This window comes from Lineus longissimus, chromosome 11 (assembly GCF_910592395.1).
Source record: "Lineus longissimus chromosome 11, tnLinLong1.2, whole genome shotgun sequence".
In the NCBI taxonomy this organism is placed as follows: Eukaryota; Metazoa; Nemertea; class Pilidiophora; order Heteronemertea; family Lineidae; genus Lineus; species Lineus longissimus.
This window is the reverse complement of record NC_088318.1, coordinates 11,973,264-11,991,877: the sequence shown is the minus strand read 5'-3', so window position 1 is coordinate 11,991,877 and position 18,614 is coordinate 11,973,264. Positions and strand designations below refer to the sequence as shown.

Below are 18,614 nucleotides of genomic sequence, written 5' to 3'. Positions count from 1 at the left end.
AAAACTCATTTCCCCCCATGAGCAAATTTTGTCGCAGTGACCTGCGATCCCGATCAATACTTAGGTTCAAACACCTCGTTAAATCGACAAATCAACTCGCAACGTAAAACAATTACTATGACCAAACCATTAGTCCTAATATGCACAACAATTCCGATGAAACTCACATAAAAATTAACCAAGGTAATCGAAATGATAAAGTAATTACAGACGATAAGTTTGGTTCAAAAATAGTTTGGTTCTTGACCTTTGCGTGGCCTTGCCACTTCATCAGAAGGCTGAGCACCATAGGAAGGGGTTAGAGTCTGTATCCAGATCAAGGGGTGGACATTTTGGTAGACAAGCCATGCTACTTCCTCAGACTATTTCAAGGAGTTCTAATGTCCGACAGAGTTGGGACACGTCCCTAAGGGAATTCAATGAAAATAAGACAATTTCAGTTGCGGGTGCACCAATCTAGTCTAAGCATCTTGCTGTAGTAAAGGATACCACAGAGAAGTAATTTCGGTCACAGAGGCAGGTGATAATTATTGCTGCAATAAAATGTTTGCTTGTCTGCAGGTACGTTTCTTATGCTTTGGAATCACATCAAAAGTCATCTGCATCTCGGTAAGCGTTCACCTCTTAAGTTCATGCAGCATTAGGCACAGAATGATGTAAGTACCAATATATGATACAGGAACAGGGACAATCTGAACAAGAAAATTTGAAATCACCCCAAGGGCCCCGGAGGCTCTTAAACAGACTCACTTTGATTGAATCGCATATTAGCTTCAAATAAATCAAATTGAGTGTTTTTCATTTCTGGCACAATCAGAATATGTAAATAGCCCTCGTAAACGATTTTATCATCATGACAGCCTGACGGGCGAGCTTTAGTGGTATTCGTGGAATCGTTTTCATTCTCGACAATGAAGATTGACTGTGTAACAGAAGGTTCCAAATTGGCTTCGAGGGCAATCCAGGTGGTCAAGACCACAAATCAGCTCTCCAACATTTGACTCTCCATTTCCTTTGGGGCCTCCAGTTTCCTCCTACTTTTAAAATAACAGATAAAAGATAAAATTACAATTTACACACATTACAGTGGAATCTCTCTCAGGGACACCCTTCGGACTGACAAATACTGTCCTTAATAGAGAGGTGTCCTGATTAGAGAAGGCTAATTGGATAGAATTGACTAATTCAGGACCAAAATCAATGTCCTCAGTGAAGAGAATGTCCTGCTTACAGAGTTGTCAGGAGGGATGTTCCATCACCGCATATGTATAAGTAGTTCATACAGCTATGTCATAATATCCCACATGTAGCTAAGGTCAAGTTAGAGCACAAAATAAAAATATTCACAATGCATATCCAGTTACCTGGGAAATACTGTACAAACTAATCTGACAAGTTACTTTCCTGTCACCCTGAGGGACATGGCTTGAGACACATCCCTAATGACAATAAACGAAATGTTTTACCCGACACTGACAAAAAGATTTGCATCTGGTATCCGGTTTTCAATTAAAAACGTTGAGAAGACTGCCGAGGTGTTTGGTCAAAACTTTGGGTCACTCCCTTTCAAGAAAGATAAGGTCAACCTCCGGTGGACTTTATTGTCACTACTCATGAGAGCATAGCGCTGACAGCATCACACTCAACAGGATGACATACGATATGTGTATACTCTTAGGATGAGTAGGTATCACCCCCTACAAACTAATTGCCTAATTGATATTAAAACCCTTGTAAATCAATGTTCATATCGTTTATCAGCGCTCAGTGAATCAATGGAGCAGACTGCAGGGCATTAAAGGAAACCTATCATGAAACACTTATAGAAATGTGGAGTTTTTAACAGCCCAGAAAAACAATAAATGCGGGATTTACTCGATGCAAGTGACTGGACTCGACTAAAGAAAAAACATGTAATTTACCATTGAAGTCTGCGATGATAAGGCAGCAAAGCGGGACAGACAGTTGTTTGTGGAGTGGAAACCTCCTGTCGAAAAAATAGCAGCAATATCACAGTGCATGGTATGTTGAACATATCCCAGGTAGTCGGCTCTGTCCCTGAGGAATTGGGGCCAATTACTCATACTTTGTCAGGGACCTTGATGAGGCACCACTCCCTCACATAGAGAAATTTTGATTTGAAATCACCAATCATAAAAAAACAGTTGATTCCTTCCATGCATTCAAGATATATTTTTCAACTGTTAAAAGTTTTCTTTGATTAATTTTGGAAGAATATGAACGGTACTCGTAGCAAACTCTAACTGACAAAATAAAGTCATCCCCTCATAAAGACAGATGAGATTGACAAGTTTTTATTAATATGACACATGGAACTTCGGTCCAGGATATGACGATGGTACAGTTTGCGCATAACTGACATAACCTCTGAGGCATCTCCTTCAAAGAAAACACTGCGTTGCGCTCAACTGCAAATCATGCATAATCAATGCAGTGTTTTCTTTGAAGGAGATATGCGTGAGGGGGGTCATGTCAGAAATAGAATTGATCATTCAAAGAGTCAAACCAATGATCTCCTGATTAATAGCCTGGTGCTCTAACCGCTATGACACTGCTGGTCTCCCAGGGTTCCGAACTGGAACCATGCTTTAAAAGTTTCGCAAAATTACCATTTCATTTTAAAAGCTAGCTGTTTGCGCCAGCAGGTGGAAAGGACTGAAATGATATGCAAAAGAAATTGGCTTTCACTGAAGTAGTATAAAAAATAATTTTTCTTCTATGAATGAGTATTAATTCATTTGCATAAATAAATTTCAATAATATTTAGATGTTTTAAAAATTGTTTAGATGCAATTAATCATAGTTATTCTGGCACCAGGTGGGCAGAGGAGTGGGAATAACTTTGCATCTTATGACAATGCCTAAGAAAACAATATATATCATGATCAAGTCATATCAAAGAAGTGCCTTAAAGGGGTATGGCGTTTGTATTTACTGGTGGCTCAGGAAAATAGAAATGCAGTTATACACAATACCGTGATGCAGTCCTCACCAACCAATAAAAAAAAGTAAATTTGGACTCTTCAGTTACCACTATAAACAAATCTGGTTCAGTTTTACAATTAAGCACAAAGTTGTTTTAGATAATGATTGAAAAAGTGATGGAATTTTCAGTCGAGCTGCGGCCACTGCAGAGTGGACAGCTGATCACAACAACTCCTTAAGACAACCAACCAGCTTGCGTTACACGTATCGCTAATGTTGCCAAGAGACATTGATATCTAATAAAACCCAATGACAACAGCTGAATAATTCGACACACAAACACTTATTGATGAATAATTCTCGAAACAACCCAATCTTAACTTTTCGAAAACACAACTGATCTGTCCCCGTTGGGACTATAAGCATTAACAGAAGTTCTCGAGACGTATTGATCTTTGACATAAAGTCGCTGTGAAATTCTACTCAAACACACCAATCTAAGCAAACACACCAATCAGTATAAAATCGTCTGAAACTACTGTTCGTCAGGTAATAATTAACCAATCATCCAATCAAAGAGGCGTGCAGTAAAAACAAACGGTAACATGAGCTGTAGCCGCAAGTGTCCCGATGAAACCAACATCAAAATATCATCGAACACGTATGCTCGACTATCTGATTACACACAACACCCAGCGACGAAAAATCAAAATTCACAATTTCGATATCTACGACGGGAAAATATGTACTCACTCGTGAAACTACCATCGGAGTTGCGTTCATCAAGCCAAGGCCTGCAACCAGTTGAACTTAGTAATCCCCAAAGTTTCTCTTCCCGGAGCCAATTTCCAAGAAGCGAATTATCATCAACTGAATTGTACACAGTGAGAATCATCCACGAACAAATCACGAACTATCGGACCGAACCATTTTTCTACGGAGGGGCGCAACGTCGGGCATTCGGATTGTTCGTGGGGAGTTGTCATGGAAATCTCTTTGGGTCCTTTGTGCGATTTCCAGCAAAGTATGTCACTTCTCTATTATTGTGCTAATCAGTTTGTCAACGATTGGCAGCAAACCAGGTGGATTAACACTTTCACGGCAGAGGGTCACGCCGTAATTTTTTTCTCGCAATTTCCAAACGTGCGGACATAGGTCTATCGACTGATGTGCAATATCGCTATCAGGAGTGTTGAACCCGGAACACCAAGGAAAGGCACACTGGCACTACATGTATTCTTTACAAAATAATCAGTCGATTTCAAAAGATAACCCCTTGAACTCGACGGGCCAATTTCGTGTCTTCCCAACGGGCTGCTTTGAAGGCCTGGGTGACCACTTTGAGGAATCCTTTACATTCGCTTTATTCTTGACCAAATCGTGGTGCCCCTCTGTGAGGGAGTGCTTTATTGTTGAACCATTCCTACCGAGATCAGTCAATCTTGGTCTGATTTCACTCTTGAAAGTAATTGCATTGATACACCTAGCAGGTGCCGCATCTTTTGCTACATTAAGGTTAAAAATAGCTCCAAAACTCTGTCACGATTGTCAAAATGACATCAAAATGCAAACAAAACTGACAACAAGTTTCTGTTGTCACAATTATGTCTGCGCCTCCATTGGGGAAATGAAAAGAAATCAAGCCATTTTCGAGGTGTTCATCCATTGCTGAAGAAACCTGCTCAGTATCATCACAGATTCAAGTATTAGGGCCGGGTCAGCTACTTCTCCAATGTTCACCAATATTCCACCATGCCCACAATATACCCCTCCACCTGCCCCAGTTCCCGAAACAATCGCAGACCCACTCTCACCACACCACACAATTATACACCAATATTTGCCCAGGCTATCATTGATAAACTTCATTTGTGCCGCAGTAATGAAATCTACTATTGTCGTATTATTCTACCAGAATCTAATTAACCCTTTGCCAACTAATGCAGATTTTTATTGAAGCTGAATCGGGTGACACATAGCTTTCCATCATGTTCATCCACTTCATTTATTTTGAAAGGACGGATATTGAAACTATAATGAATAGATATGATGCTACAGTGCGAAGCTACTGCAAGCTGTAAGATGTTCGAAAAGGGTTAAGGTTAGCAAATTTCCTCATTTGCAATTGTTGGTAGACTTAAAACATATAAAATAATGCATTTGCTACTGAAATGTAATGGTAATGCATTACTACAAGTTCTTTATCGTTAGGCCAAAAATGGCAAGTCCTATTCCACACTGACCCCTCCTAATATTCAAATCTGGATTCTTCTACAAAATTTTTAAACAAAATCAAATAAAAAATTAATGAACTCTATGACCTTGATAATGACTGATTCACAATTTGATTAATTTTTAACTTAACTGCCCAAGATTGATGCTTTTGTCACAGCAGGGTGTCACTATAAATTGGAAGAAACTGTGAAACAAAGATCACAGGACACAAAATGTGAGAAAAAAGATCGAATTGAATATTCAATCAGGAAATGTAACTCGTCCTTGAAACCCGATTACGCCAATTTTATCAAAGCTTGAAATTGTCAACCTGGGCCCCCAGAACAATGTCCAGGTCAAGAGGGACTCAAACATACAATACAACTTAATCGCCAAAAACAATAGCAGAAACTCTGACTATTGACGATAAAAATGTTGCTAAAATAACCTTGGAGAATCCGGTGATATGGATATTTTTTCTGATTTGAAAACAACAGACAGGGAGATTTGATGGGGATAAGGATTTTGATGTCAATGCTATACGCCCAGCGGCGATAGAGATTGAACAAGCACTGCCTAATGAGTCACACAGTGGTCTGGCCATCAGAAGGAGTTAACCCCGCTGTTCTGCACCATGCTGTGATGTGTTGTTTATTCTACTCCCCTCCCCTCAAAGGGGCAACTTGGGCATGGGATTTAGGTGGCCAGGAGGAAAATGTGCCTAATTCCCACCATGCACCGCCACATGTCTTGTCACACCATGTCGACAGGAAATCTCAAAGCCACAAGCAACATTTTCAAACTTTAAACAGCAGCATCCACACCTTATTTTGGCTTATTTTGAAACGAGAAATTAGATAAGGTAGAATGGGGTATTTGTAGCCCCTGCATTGTTTGATGGATGGGGATATCAATCAATATCATAGGCAGGGGCTACAATTAAACCGGGACTACAATTACCCCACTCTACCTTACATAACTTCATATTGGTTGACCTACACCACTACTGGCTCAAAACAGGGAAAAAGGCAGCAGTAAATTTAGTTTTTTAGATCTTCCAACTCCGCATCAAATATCGGTGTTTTTTTGCTAGTTTTACATACCAAACCATGCAAAAACAAAGGACACTATATATAAGATTAGTGTTGCCAACCTGTAAACGTGTAACAGGATAAGTTATTTTTTGCTGCCGCTTTGTCTTTAGGATGAAATGCAACAACGTTGTCGTCATTGTATTTCTTGCATCCCGTGCGTCTCGAATGGCAAAAAGAATTGAAATATCTGTTAGTGGATTAGCACAGCCAACTGGTCATGTAACAACATGTTTAAAAGTTACAAGGGGAAGCAGAAGCAAGGAATGCAATAAACATGAGAAAAAAAAGAGTGATAAGAAATGTTGAGTCTTTTTTTTATTAAAAGCCTTCACTGTACTTGTAATCTTCAATTATCAAAAAAATAAAACACTCACAAATAAATCATGGCTTACAGTACATTGCTTTTGTCTGTGCCACAAGTAAAAATAAACATTGCCACTTTGCAGTAACCAGGGACTTAAATAAACATCGCAACTTTGCAGTAAACAGAAACAACCTTGCCACTTGGCACTTGGCAGTAACCAGGTGCTTCAGAGGTTAATATGAAGCTTACCAGACCTTTCCGACTGTCAAAGTCGACCTGTGAGCTTACCTGAAAATATAAGAGAAAATGACAGTTAACTTTTTTGATATTTCATTTGACAGAACCATGCACATAACACTTCTTCAAAACATTCTCGTGAGCAATGTTAGCGAAAGGCCAATACAAGACAATATCAATACGGTTACTTCAAATCTCAAAACATCCACTTGAGAATCTACCCAATCACAGCCATGTTTACAATACAAATATTATTTGGCATAATTTGTGCACCAGGGTGCGTCGACATTGTTCGACCAGGATTTACTTTAGTTGCAAGAGAAAGGGAAACTGTGATTGCCCATTTCCACATGAGGTGATTAGATCTCCCGATTGTCACTTCGGGCAAGTTGCTATTGTGACATGCCTATTATATCAACAATCTTTTCCATTGTAACAAATGTTCCCCATGTAAATCTTCAACTATTAAGACTTTTCAACACAAAAATCTCACCAGTTTTTCTAATGATATTTGCTTTACAGAAATTATAATTGCCAATTTCTACTTGAGTTGTTTTTTAATAACTGTTTGACATTCACTTTGGGTTATTGTTATGAAAGATATTGAAATATTCATGGCGTTTCATTTTTCGACAATTAATAGTAAAAGTATAAAGTTTAAAATATTTTTAGTTTGTGGTCTGATATCAACTGTCATCATCTGACTTCAGACTTTAATCGATCTATACTGAATCATTCCAGTGAACCAGATGAGCTGCTCAATCAGTGCTACAACCTGACCATCTCTGATCACTAAAATATTGAATGCCCTGCAAATGAGCGATGTGAATCACTGCAATCTGCAATCATGGTCATTTGCGACCAAAATCACTCGTTGGCGGTGGTCATGTCAAGTTGCCTTCAGCAAGAATTGCCGATGGGCAACAAAAATTGCTGATGGTGGCAACGTGCGATCATTATCTAACGCAGCGACTATTGGTTTCCAAACCTGATCTTTTGTTGCACATAGCAGCAATTATAATTGCTGGTTGCGGTGTGACCTGAATCACCCGTTTGCACAGTGCTTTAGACACAAGGACCTGCCAAGAGTCTCACTCATACTGTGGGCTGGAACCAGTGACCTCTTCACCACTAACTGAGAGTCTGAGCCACAAGACCACAGCAGCTTCTTCAGCTTTAGCAGACTTCAGAATCTTACAAATGCAGAAGAAGAAGGCAGTTTCCCTGACAAAAAATACAAGAAACAGACATCTTTCATTTCGTTTGGAAGTGAAAGGGATAATCATTCCAGACGATCTGTCTTAGATTACTCACTTTCGGCAATATTTGAGAAAGGTATTGTGATATTTCCAGATGTCAACAATCATTTCATGTCAGGTGCCCCTCAGTAAGTGTTCAAATATTACAAGTACGATGATTATTGGTTTTGAGTGGGATGTTGTTAAGGAGATTTCCACACGAGTTGAGTTAGATCGCTGAGTCACTTTTGGCGCGTTCAGGCAAGGTGCTGTTGTGATACCTTACATGGCGAAATTTTCCTGGGGGTTATATTTTTGTGAATCTGGCAAACATTTGATGTGCAAATAAGCAGTACAGAGAAGAAAATGTGCAAATCAAAGCAATTTGTCAATGTAGCTACCTGATATATACAAGAAAATTTAGCTGGTAACAATGATTATGAAATGTAAAAAAAATCCTTTTGGGTCCCAAAATAAGAGATCAGAAAACTAAGCTTTGAGGAAACCTTCAAAATAGTTCTTTCACAGCAGCCCGAAAGGATGTGGTCATTTACTTCTGACGAAGCGTATGATAGTCAAGTGCCAATGGGTTAAATCAGAGTAGTCATTGTCAGACATTGATGTAGCATTTTGGGGTTAAAAATACAGATCTCCATGAAAAATCATCCAATTGTTTATGCGGGGTTGTGTCTTTTTTATGTAATGAGCAAGGTCCATACGTCGCATCCATCATACGCGCTGTGACACAACTGTCATAAGCTGACAACCCGCTATTATAAAACGCTTCATTCCCAGACCAGCACATGCATTGTTCTTGTTCGCCTTTTTGTTTCCAGGTTTGGATGCATTATCAAGAGAGTTTGGCACGCTGATACCAAACGTGTGGTTTTTGTGAGGTATATGACAGGATGGGATCATGTTGATTCAGATTCACATGGAGCTGGTTGGTTAACCCATGTTTTGATACAATTTTAATACAATTTCAATACAATTTTTTCAAAGGGAGGCTATACAGTCGAAGTCACAATTGACATCCTTCCTGCTTTGCGTAAATTGCGCGCAATGTACGCACGAGAAGTGCACCAATGATGTACCACTGATGCACTTATCTCTCTATGTTTCGCGTGTATTTACGCGCAACCTTCTGGGTAGTGCGTAAATGGCGCGCCAATGGTGTGAATCAAGGGATATCAGTAGGTACTATCATATGTGAGACCACACATTTGTGAATTTAGAGTATTTCAATCTCACCATCAGAAGTCTATTAGGATCACAATCACAACCAAATTGATATTGGACATTCTTGTACCCTATACACCGGAAAAACGGAAACCCTTCATCCCAGGAAGGAAAATTTAATTTTGCGTTCATTATTATCTATTCTGTTTGCCAATGGTAAGAGGGCTTGATACTAGGATGAGTCAATAAACTAATGACTTGATTGAGTGGCATCCTTAACCCTTGCCCACAACAATCATTCACTCATCATCCCGGCTTTCACATTGATGCATCGTGACAGAAATCGGAGCAGAAAAACTGGCGGCTGGATTTTGATTGACAATACTTTGATTGGTTGTCTGTGTATTCAAGGTTATTTTGTATTGTCCAGAGATCAGTGTACTTTATTTGTAGCGTGAGAATAACATTATTTCACTGTTCATCTGCAAATACTTAAGTATCAGCGATCTAAGACCCTTTCTCTAGCACTTTAGATAAACTGAGTTTTTCTGACACCCATCTGCCGTTTCTTGTTCGAAACCTTGCCGCCATGTATCAATGATGAACTCTCCATTATCATGAAGATCGATGCCTTCACAGGTCATGTACGACCTTGAAGTTACGAATGGTCAATTAAACATCCCTATTGATAGTCTGATTCAATCTAACTTAGGCTAAGTTCGCGCATATGCTTTAGTGAATGCTGTACTGTACAGCATTTGAGTAACCTCTTCGCCATCTTCATAATCTACCTTTCTTGAAACTTCAGATAACAAAGTGATTTTGGCCCGACTTAAATATACAAGTTTTATAATTTTTTGAGAAATGTTACATTTGTAGTATTATTCCATCTTATTTTTTTCATGTTTAAGTGGCCACTTTGAAGCCGCTTTTTGCCGGCTTTCATAAAAATACTCAAATCTCCAATCCAAGGTCACAACAAATGGAAGATAATTGAACAGCGAAACGATAAAAAACAAAATAAGTCTGAATTTTCTTTCTACTTAGACTAGAGCAGCAAATTGATCAAAACATTGACTCAGACTTAGAAAGATAGAGAAAATGATTCTCCCAAAATCCTGATCAGAGTCATTTTTTTCGCTCAGTTGCCATGGCAATGGGGCATTATGTACATTTGTGGTGATTTACAACTTTGCCTTCCATTATCATCGAGCAACTTATCAAAAAGTATTCCCAGAAGTCGGCGCATAAAAATAAAACAGAGCGATTCCTTGATTAGGATACACCTCGTTAAAAAGACCAAGCACTTTAGGTCCGAGTTGGAATGGGACAATCATAGCGTCGACAGTCATGGGTATGATCCTTTTAGATATGCACTCATGATTGGGAACATCGTTTGTACGAAAGTCACCAAGTATCTTTTCAAAACACACATTATTTTCCAGTCGAGAGTTAATTTCCCATACAGAACAAGACACAGAAACATAACAAGAGTTAATTTGGGCCAAATTCAGTGAAATTTGCAAACCTTTTTTGCCATTCTGATGTAAATCCATCATCAATGGACAGTCAATTCTCAGTTCATTTCTAATTCTAATTTCAATGGTTTCAATTAATCACAATTCTACCATGATCGCAAAACAGTTTGTGAATTTCAATGAAAACTTTTTTGATTCTCACAAGATAAATTGACCCAGAAACAAATGATAAGATCAAAATCCAATGAATGGTTGCATATCGAGGTCCAGTAAAAACTGGCCCGGTATTATCATATGACATTCATTTTTGACTACATGGCAATAATTTTGTGTATGATGGGAGTATTAATTGTATCAATCTGGCATTTAATGGTGTCATCACTCATCGAAATGTCACGATACAATGATCGAGACTGCCATTGTTTTACACTTATCAATTTCGTTTATGGGTCCCATGATGTTTAGAATTGGTCCGGAGTTGTATGGGGAGGGATGGATTTTCAATTCATGTTTATGGTTGCCTCAGGACTTTGAGTGGGGTAGGGGGCTCCTCACGGGCTGATGAGGAGAGGTGGGAATATAAAGGATTCACACTGTCACTTGTCACCATTTAAGGGTCACTTGTCACTATTCAAGGGTAACTTGTCACTTGTCATGAGCTGGTTTGTAACAGACTTTGGCTTGAAAACATGTCATGACACAAACTGAAATAGGATTCACTTTGTCACACATCATGTTTCGCTTGTCACAAGTTAACTAACTAACGCGGGGTTACATATGAAAACTTGAAGATAATGTATACCCCACCTAAAATGCTTATTTTTCATACGATTTTGAAAATTCAAAGTTCAATGGAGAGCAGCGGTTTGGATCTTTCCGTTTCTTATGTCAAATTCTCCAAAAATAGTTGTCACATCCCTGTCTAACATTGAGTTAAATGTCAACTGGTGCCCCTAATGACGTATCTTGTTCTGATAAATCCGATAAAAAAGCCAATATTCTCATTTAAGATTAAATTCGCAACGTCAAGCCGTCAGTCACTTCTCAACATCATATCACATCTGTAAACATATAAATCCGTGATATGTAGAAGGTCGCGGGAGGTCGCAATGAAATTTGACAAGTTTCTGGAGCAATGTCACAGTCCATCAATCAGATGCCAGAAACAGAAATCGAGAAAAATTGGAAAATAAATTAGCACGTTCAGAATCAGGCAGAACAAATCGGTGATAATTTCAGTGACAAATATGACAGGGAATTAATCAGGGTGTAAATTGGAAAATATGAAATGTTATGGAGGGGGTAGTTTATCATTGATGAGACGTCAACTGCAGAGAATAATCAACCCATCCTTTATTATGATTGAAGACCTTGAGGATCTGTACTTAAAATATGGAAGTGACCTTGGGCAAGCCACTTCACTTGCCATGTTTTTTCTTAAGAAAGTGGTTGTCTTGAGTCAGAGATAATAACCACTGATCAAGAGATTCTGATACCTTTCATCATCGCTAAAAGGAAAAGCTCTTTGTGGTGTTATCTTTAAAATCCCAGAAGAAAACAGCCTGCAGATGAAGCGCTTGCCAATACTTGGATATTTTTGAGAAGTAGCAGTCGCAGATAAAGTGCCGAGTAAAGAAGCAAATTTTATCACTGCAACCTGCAACAATTATTGCTGTGATGAGGTGCAAAAAATTGCTTGTACACGGATGGATAAAACTGAAAATTGTTGGGTTTCATTTGATTGCAGCTAGGTCACAGCAATAACCGATTTTTGTCTGCCATGATCACCACAAATGAGAGATTTATATCGCTTTTGATCACAACTGCAGGCTGCAGCGAGAATAATCCCTTGTTTGTAGGGCACTTACAAACAGTAGGCCACCAACTACTTATAAACATACAAGAGAGAAACATAGAATTATATTATGACAATTAACAGTACAGAACAAACAAGAATAAACATACAATTAACAGTACAGAACAAACAAGAATAAACATACAAGGGAGAAACATAGAATTATATTATGACAATTAACAGTACAGAACAAACAAGAATAAACATACAAGGGAGAAACATAGAATTATATTATGACAATTAACAGTACAGAACAAACAATAATAAACATACAAGGGACAAACATAGAATTATATTATGACAATTAACAGTACAGAACAAACAAGAATAAACATACAAGGGACAAACATAGAATTATATTATGACAATTAACAGTACAGAACAAACAAGAATAAACATACAAAGGAGAAACATAGAATTATATTATGACAATTAACAGGTCAGAACAAACAAGAATAAACATACAAGGGAGAAACATAGAATTATATTATGACAATTAACAGGTCAGAACAAAAGGTCAACTGAAACATGCCTCTTCAAAAAAGCTGCTTCCTTCTTGACGCAACAAGTGTTTTTGACATTGCAAGATACTAGAAAATGATACAATCCACGGGGAGCCCAAATATGAAACCTCAATACTTTCAAGTAACCATATCACAAAAAATTGCTGAGATTTGATTGCTATTTTACCTTTTTTGTACATTCATTTAAACAGAAACTTATTTCAAAAAGCAACCCCAAAGGGCGACATGGGGAAAGCACATGTGTTAAACCGACTTTGAAAATTGTGTTAAAGATAATTTGGATAATCAACAAAACCAAGGCAAAGTTGACAACGAATCCCAGCGACTCCCGCAGCTAGAAACTAACTCGCTCAATTTCATTAAAACAGATTTGATCCCTGCTCTAAAAAATCGTCAGGTTCGCGGTTTACGCAGACTAATTAAAAATTCTCTGACAAAGGCGTGAAGCCTGCGGGCTTGCTTCCTAAGAAATTCAAGTGATATATCTAAAAGGTTCTGACATAGCCTGCGGCAAGACAAACGTCTCGTTATGGGCGAGAAAAACCCAATATTTCAATTATTTTTGATTACACGTTATTGCCATGGTTTGCTATTCAATAGTTAGGTTGACAACTGTTTTGGCACAAAGATGCGAAAACCTTGTTTTTTTCCTGTGAAACGCTGATAATCAGGTGTGAAAAGTATATTTTTTGTGCTCGATATTCTTCATAAATATTGTTGTATCACAATTTAAGCATTCAGGTAAAAGGAGCTCTTGTCTATATTGTCGACCACCAATATTTTAAAGCCGTGAAAATATTTTTATTGGGGGAAACCGATATAAAAAATGCGGCTGTTCACAATCATTGTGATATGGAGGGGTGTGAAAATGGGTCCTATTTCATGAAAGCTCATCCTTGTCGAACGAAACCTCAAGAACAATGATATGGACGAAATAGACATGATAGCAGGTCTTTTGTTGTCCAATTGAAAGCTACAATCTTGGAAATGTACTGCAAAAGCTTTCAGGCAATTATCTCGTGTGGAATTTGTTTAGTAAGTGGTAAAAAGTAGTGAAAGGTGTAAACAAAAGTTGCAGAACCTCAGGAGTTCTTTTCACATACAACCTCGATCTGAGTGAAGCCAGAAAAAGTACACGACATTCATTTATTCAGTTATAATCATATTCCGATATAAGAATAAGTTAGTTTCCAGTTCGGCGAAACGACATTCAAGATATTCGCAGTCGTGACAAAAGGTGGAAAACCTTGCATTTTTTCCCTGGCGCTAATCATCAGGAAAAGTTACTTTCAAACTCTGTAGGCAAACCTTTGTCAAATAGCTTATTATTGTACTTCCTAGTTTGGTATGGATTTGCTCTGAAGACAATTTTTCCTCTGAGCTATGAAACTCTTGTGCATAACCTTTAGACATTAGGTTTATGAATTCTTATGGGCATATTCTTTTGGTTAACAATATATTTAAAAGTGTAACATGTCAATGGCATATCATATATCAAGCCTAGGATAGTTGATACACCCACTGACTAGTTTAGCCAGAAACACTCAAGTTTCACCAATCTAAGATGGCTTCATTTCTCAGAAACTGATCAAAAGGTCAAACCGAAACATGATGGCATGACCACTGGACTGATCGGTGCGGCCACGCCATTGTCTATCCAAAAATAAACCTGTTGAATACGTTACATGGCATCAATCGCCATATTTTGGGATCCAACTTGAATATTCAGAAATGGTCTTAGATCTGTGATCTGTTCTCTTGAAGATAGTTCCTTACCAGAGAAGGCTCTGCCAAATTTTGGAGAGTTGGAGAATTTGACCTCATACAATCCACACTCATAAAGATAAAAGTTTATGTTGATGCTGCAGATTATCCTCTAATTGAATGTCGACATGTGATTGACATCTCAGATAAATTTTTTCCCAAGTTCCGAAAGATCGATCAGATGCGCGAAATGAGAATTTAAAGTCGTCACCATTCTAGCCCATCAATCATGGCAGCCCGGATCAGCGGGTTCAGAAAATTTTCTCTAACAAGACAATGATCAGAAAAGTGGGATTAAATGCTTTTCCAAGAGAAGAATACAATTCGAAAATTACCCGCAAATGGCGGCCAGATACTGATCATTCCTTAAATGGAGTTAATGTGGTATATCTTGTTTCCTTTCGTGGACTAAGTCCTCAAGGTCCTTTCTGACAAGTCAAGTTAGAGTTTTGGAAATCATGAAATTGATTGATATAACTTTTCACTTCCAAACTGCTGTCTCCAATGCCAGGCACCTATCAAGAAAGAATTTTGTTCCCAATGTTTATCTAGTTAGCGGCTCCCTAACCTGCAACATTGGAAACAGCTACTCAGGGGTCTTGAACCCTCAACCGTCCAAAACAGAACCTGTAACCACTGGAGATTGGGACTTCCTTGCTGATACAGCTGCAATGCTGACAACGCCTGTACTACAAAAATTGTGATTTCAAATTTCAAATCTAATAAACCTCTCAAAAAGAAACAAACAATTCTGATTCACTTAATACATTGCGTTATTTTCGACTTGAAAAACACTGATTGCCATTTTCATCAACAGAGCATCGTTATTGGCCGAGCTATTGTATCACTAAGAAAGACCTCCAAAACCCCAAACATTAGATTGAAATAATTAACTTGGAAGCACTCAAGACAAATGAAATTTCTTCATTTGCTGAACACATTTGTCAATTTCTCTTTCTATGCATCCAATTCAAATTAAAACTTCATCAATTCTGATGAAATGAACAATTTACAAAGGAAATGTTGCACAATATTTACGAGACATAAAACTTCGTTTCACAACATCCAATTGGTAGCATTTTCTAAACAAATGCAACAAGAAGTGCAATTTCAATACACAAATTGAAATTGGTGCAGGAACAGTTGTGCGAATTGAGTGCAATGTGGTTACGTCATAATCAGCACTCTGCACACCGGAAGCAAATTGAGAAGACTTTGATTCAACGCGAAGGTATCTGCACAAAGTTGCCACAGAAGAAGCTGCTATTCAGAAGAAGGGGCTCAATGAAAATTGGTTTTCTTACACTCTCTAGTTTCACCAAGTTTGACCTCTCTGACCTTGCAAATTAGGTCTAGGTCAAAATACTACTCCCACAATATTAGGCTTGTTCAGATCAAGTGGGTTTGAGGGTGCGTATCTATGCCCGAAACCTCTTTGAGGGTACGTAGAACATACTAACCTACCCCCAACAACGACCCTAGAAGTATATGATATCAAAGTAACTGTCCCCATCCTAAGTTTAGATAATTCTTTTGAAACAGCAGAGCTGTCACAAATGATGTTAAGGGCCTACTATGGCCTTTAGATTATCGAACACATAATACTTTACATATGAATATCATCAATATGCATGTGTTTCCCCCCATGTTTTTGTGAAAGCAATAATGTGTACAAAGTAACACAATCATTAAACCCCTCAAGTAGAATCAATTCCATTTGATAGGAAGTGCAGCCCTCAAAAATACGGTCAAAATAATACTCCGACAACATCGGGGAACAATTACACGGTACTCCAGACAACGACCCTTAATGCTCATTTATGAGCGCTGAAATAATGCAACGACAGTCATTTGTAAAAGCGTATTGGCAACGGAATCAATTCCTGTCAAATTTCTGAACATCTCAATCAAGTTGATTGTATTATGACACAGAAATGGCAAGCGCTTCATTTAAGTGTCCTTCTCATGTACAGTTAGAATGAATAATGCATGCGGGCTAATTTAGCAGGTGAAGTGCATTGGGGAGAACATTGAGGAGTTTGGGGCAGCAAGGACTCTGTAGCAGTGAGGCCCCAAGGTGGTCAGTGCTTGGGTTGATGCCAGAGGATCGTAATGGCACTGATGAAGTGACCATTCAGGGGTCTGGAGCAGCAAGGACTCTGACGCAGTGAGGCCCCAATGAGGACAGTGCTGGGGTTGACACCAGAAGAGTAATGAAACTGACAGGAAAGGACTCGGGAGTGGTGAGGCCCCAATGGTGGTCAGTGCTTGGGTCGATGTCAGAGGATCGTAATGGCACTGATGAAGTGACCATTCAGGGGTATGGAGCAGCAAGGACTCTGACGCAGTGAGGCCCCAATGAGGACAGTGCTGGGGTTGACACCAGAAGAGTAATGGAACTGACAGGGAAGGACTCGGGAGTGGTGAGGCCCCAATGGTGGTCAGTGCTGGGGTTGATGCCAGAACAGTAATGGCACTGACAGCAAGGGCGACCATGGAGGAGTCTGAGGCAGCAAGGATTCCGTAGCAGTGAGGCCCCAAGGTAGTCAGTGCTGGAGGTTGATGCCAGAAGAGTAATGGAAGTGACAGGGAAGGACTCTGAAGCAGTGAGTCCACAAGGTGGTCAGTGCTGGACGTTTTCCGCCAACATCCTGCCATTACATCGCTGAAAATCATTTCTACAGCATTCTTTTGACAAACTACCCAGAAACAACTCTCCTCCTGGTGTCAGCAATGCTAAAGAAGACCAAAGACAGGAATGTGTGGTTGTCTCAAAACAGTGCCCAACACACATTAAGAAGTCTACAAATTTCCTCTGGCTTCCCAACCTCACATTTACAGAGTTTTCACACAATCCAAAAGATTCACACTCCTTTAATCCTTTGATGCTTTGGTTTCATTATCTTCTATTGATGCTTCTTTATCTATGAGAAGTGTACAGTTTACACCTGCAATACTTCTTTCAGGACTTTGAATTAACGGCACAAATAAAGTTTTAAGACTCGGTATCCTGTTACACATGCGCATAAAGAAGAACCACATCAGAGTGAGGTAGTGATGTCTATCTATTGGATGGAAATGACCAATTTGGGACCAAAAGCAATGTCCCCAATAGAGAAGATGTCCTGCTAACAGTGGTGTCCACTGAGGCAGGTTCTACATGTACTAAACATCCAAAATGACGAATTCTACAGAGAATGGGACCCCATCAATATCAACCTGAGCCAAATTAGTTCCATAGACAGAAAACCATCACAAAAAATTTATGATATAAGTCAACCCAAATGATTTTTTTTGCTCGTGGGACTCAAGCTATCATTTTCATGCCTCAGTGGATATTTGATGACAAATGATTCTCATTGAGGTGGATCATTAGATTGAATCAGTACCATGCCCAAAAGACATGAAGTGTATGTAGATTGCATGTCAATTCTTTCGTGGGAATATTTGGTCAGGTTTAGGTGAAATCGTTTTTTATATGCATGATGGTACTTGCAAAGTATGTATGCAGCTATTTATAAAGATAATGACAAATGTGGCCTAAATTGCTCCCTTTGGAGGTATCTGTATTCATGAGTATGAATGAAATTGATGAAATATCAAATCTGAATCAAAATATGCCCCCGTTTGATGGGCTGATATAACTTGCATGTATTCAATTTTAGAAAAGAAAAAAACTTTATTTAATTTGAGATGCGGTAATGTGGTACAATTCTATTCCCTTTACAATAATGTCATTATTGTGCAATATTGTGTACTGACAGATGTCTTTTTACACTGT

The 18,614-nt window shown here is 38.7% G+C and overlaps 1 protein-coding gene across 7 annotated transcripts in view; it reads right to left on the bottom strand.

Moving 5' to 3' along the window:
- The window catches only part of LOC135495713 (TOX high mobility group box family member 3-like), a 95,355-nt gene that overhangs the window by 47,537 nt on the left and 29,204 nt on the right, over nucleotides 1-18,614 (bottom strand). The window contains exon 1 of one of the 7 annotated variants that reach the window (XM_064784577.1): nucleotides 3,700-3,845. The exons of 5 other annotated variants lie outside the window; for them this stretch is intronic. In XM_064784577.1, the coding sequence (XP_064640647.1) occupies nucleotides 3,700-3,729 (30 nt within the window). In that variant the 5' untranslated portion in view covers nucleotides 3,730-3,845. Of the gene's footprint in view, nucleotides 1-3,699; nucleotides 3,846-18,614 lie in introns of those variants that run through there. One more of the 7 variants, XM_064784580.1, reaches the window with a different exon arrangement.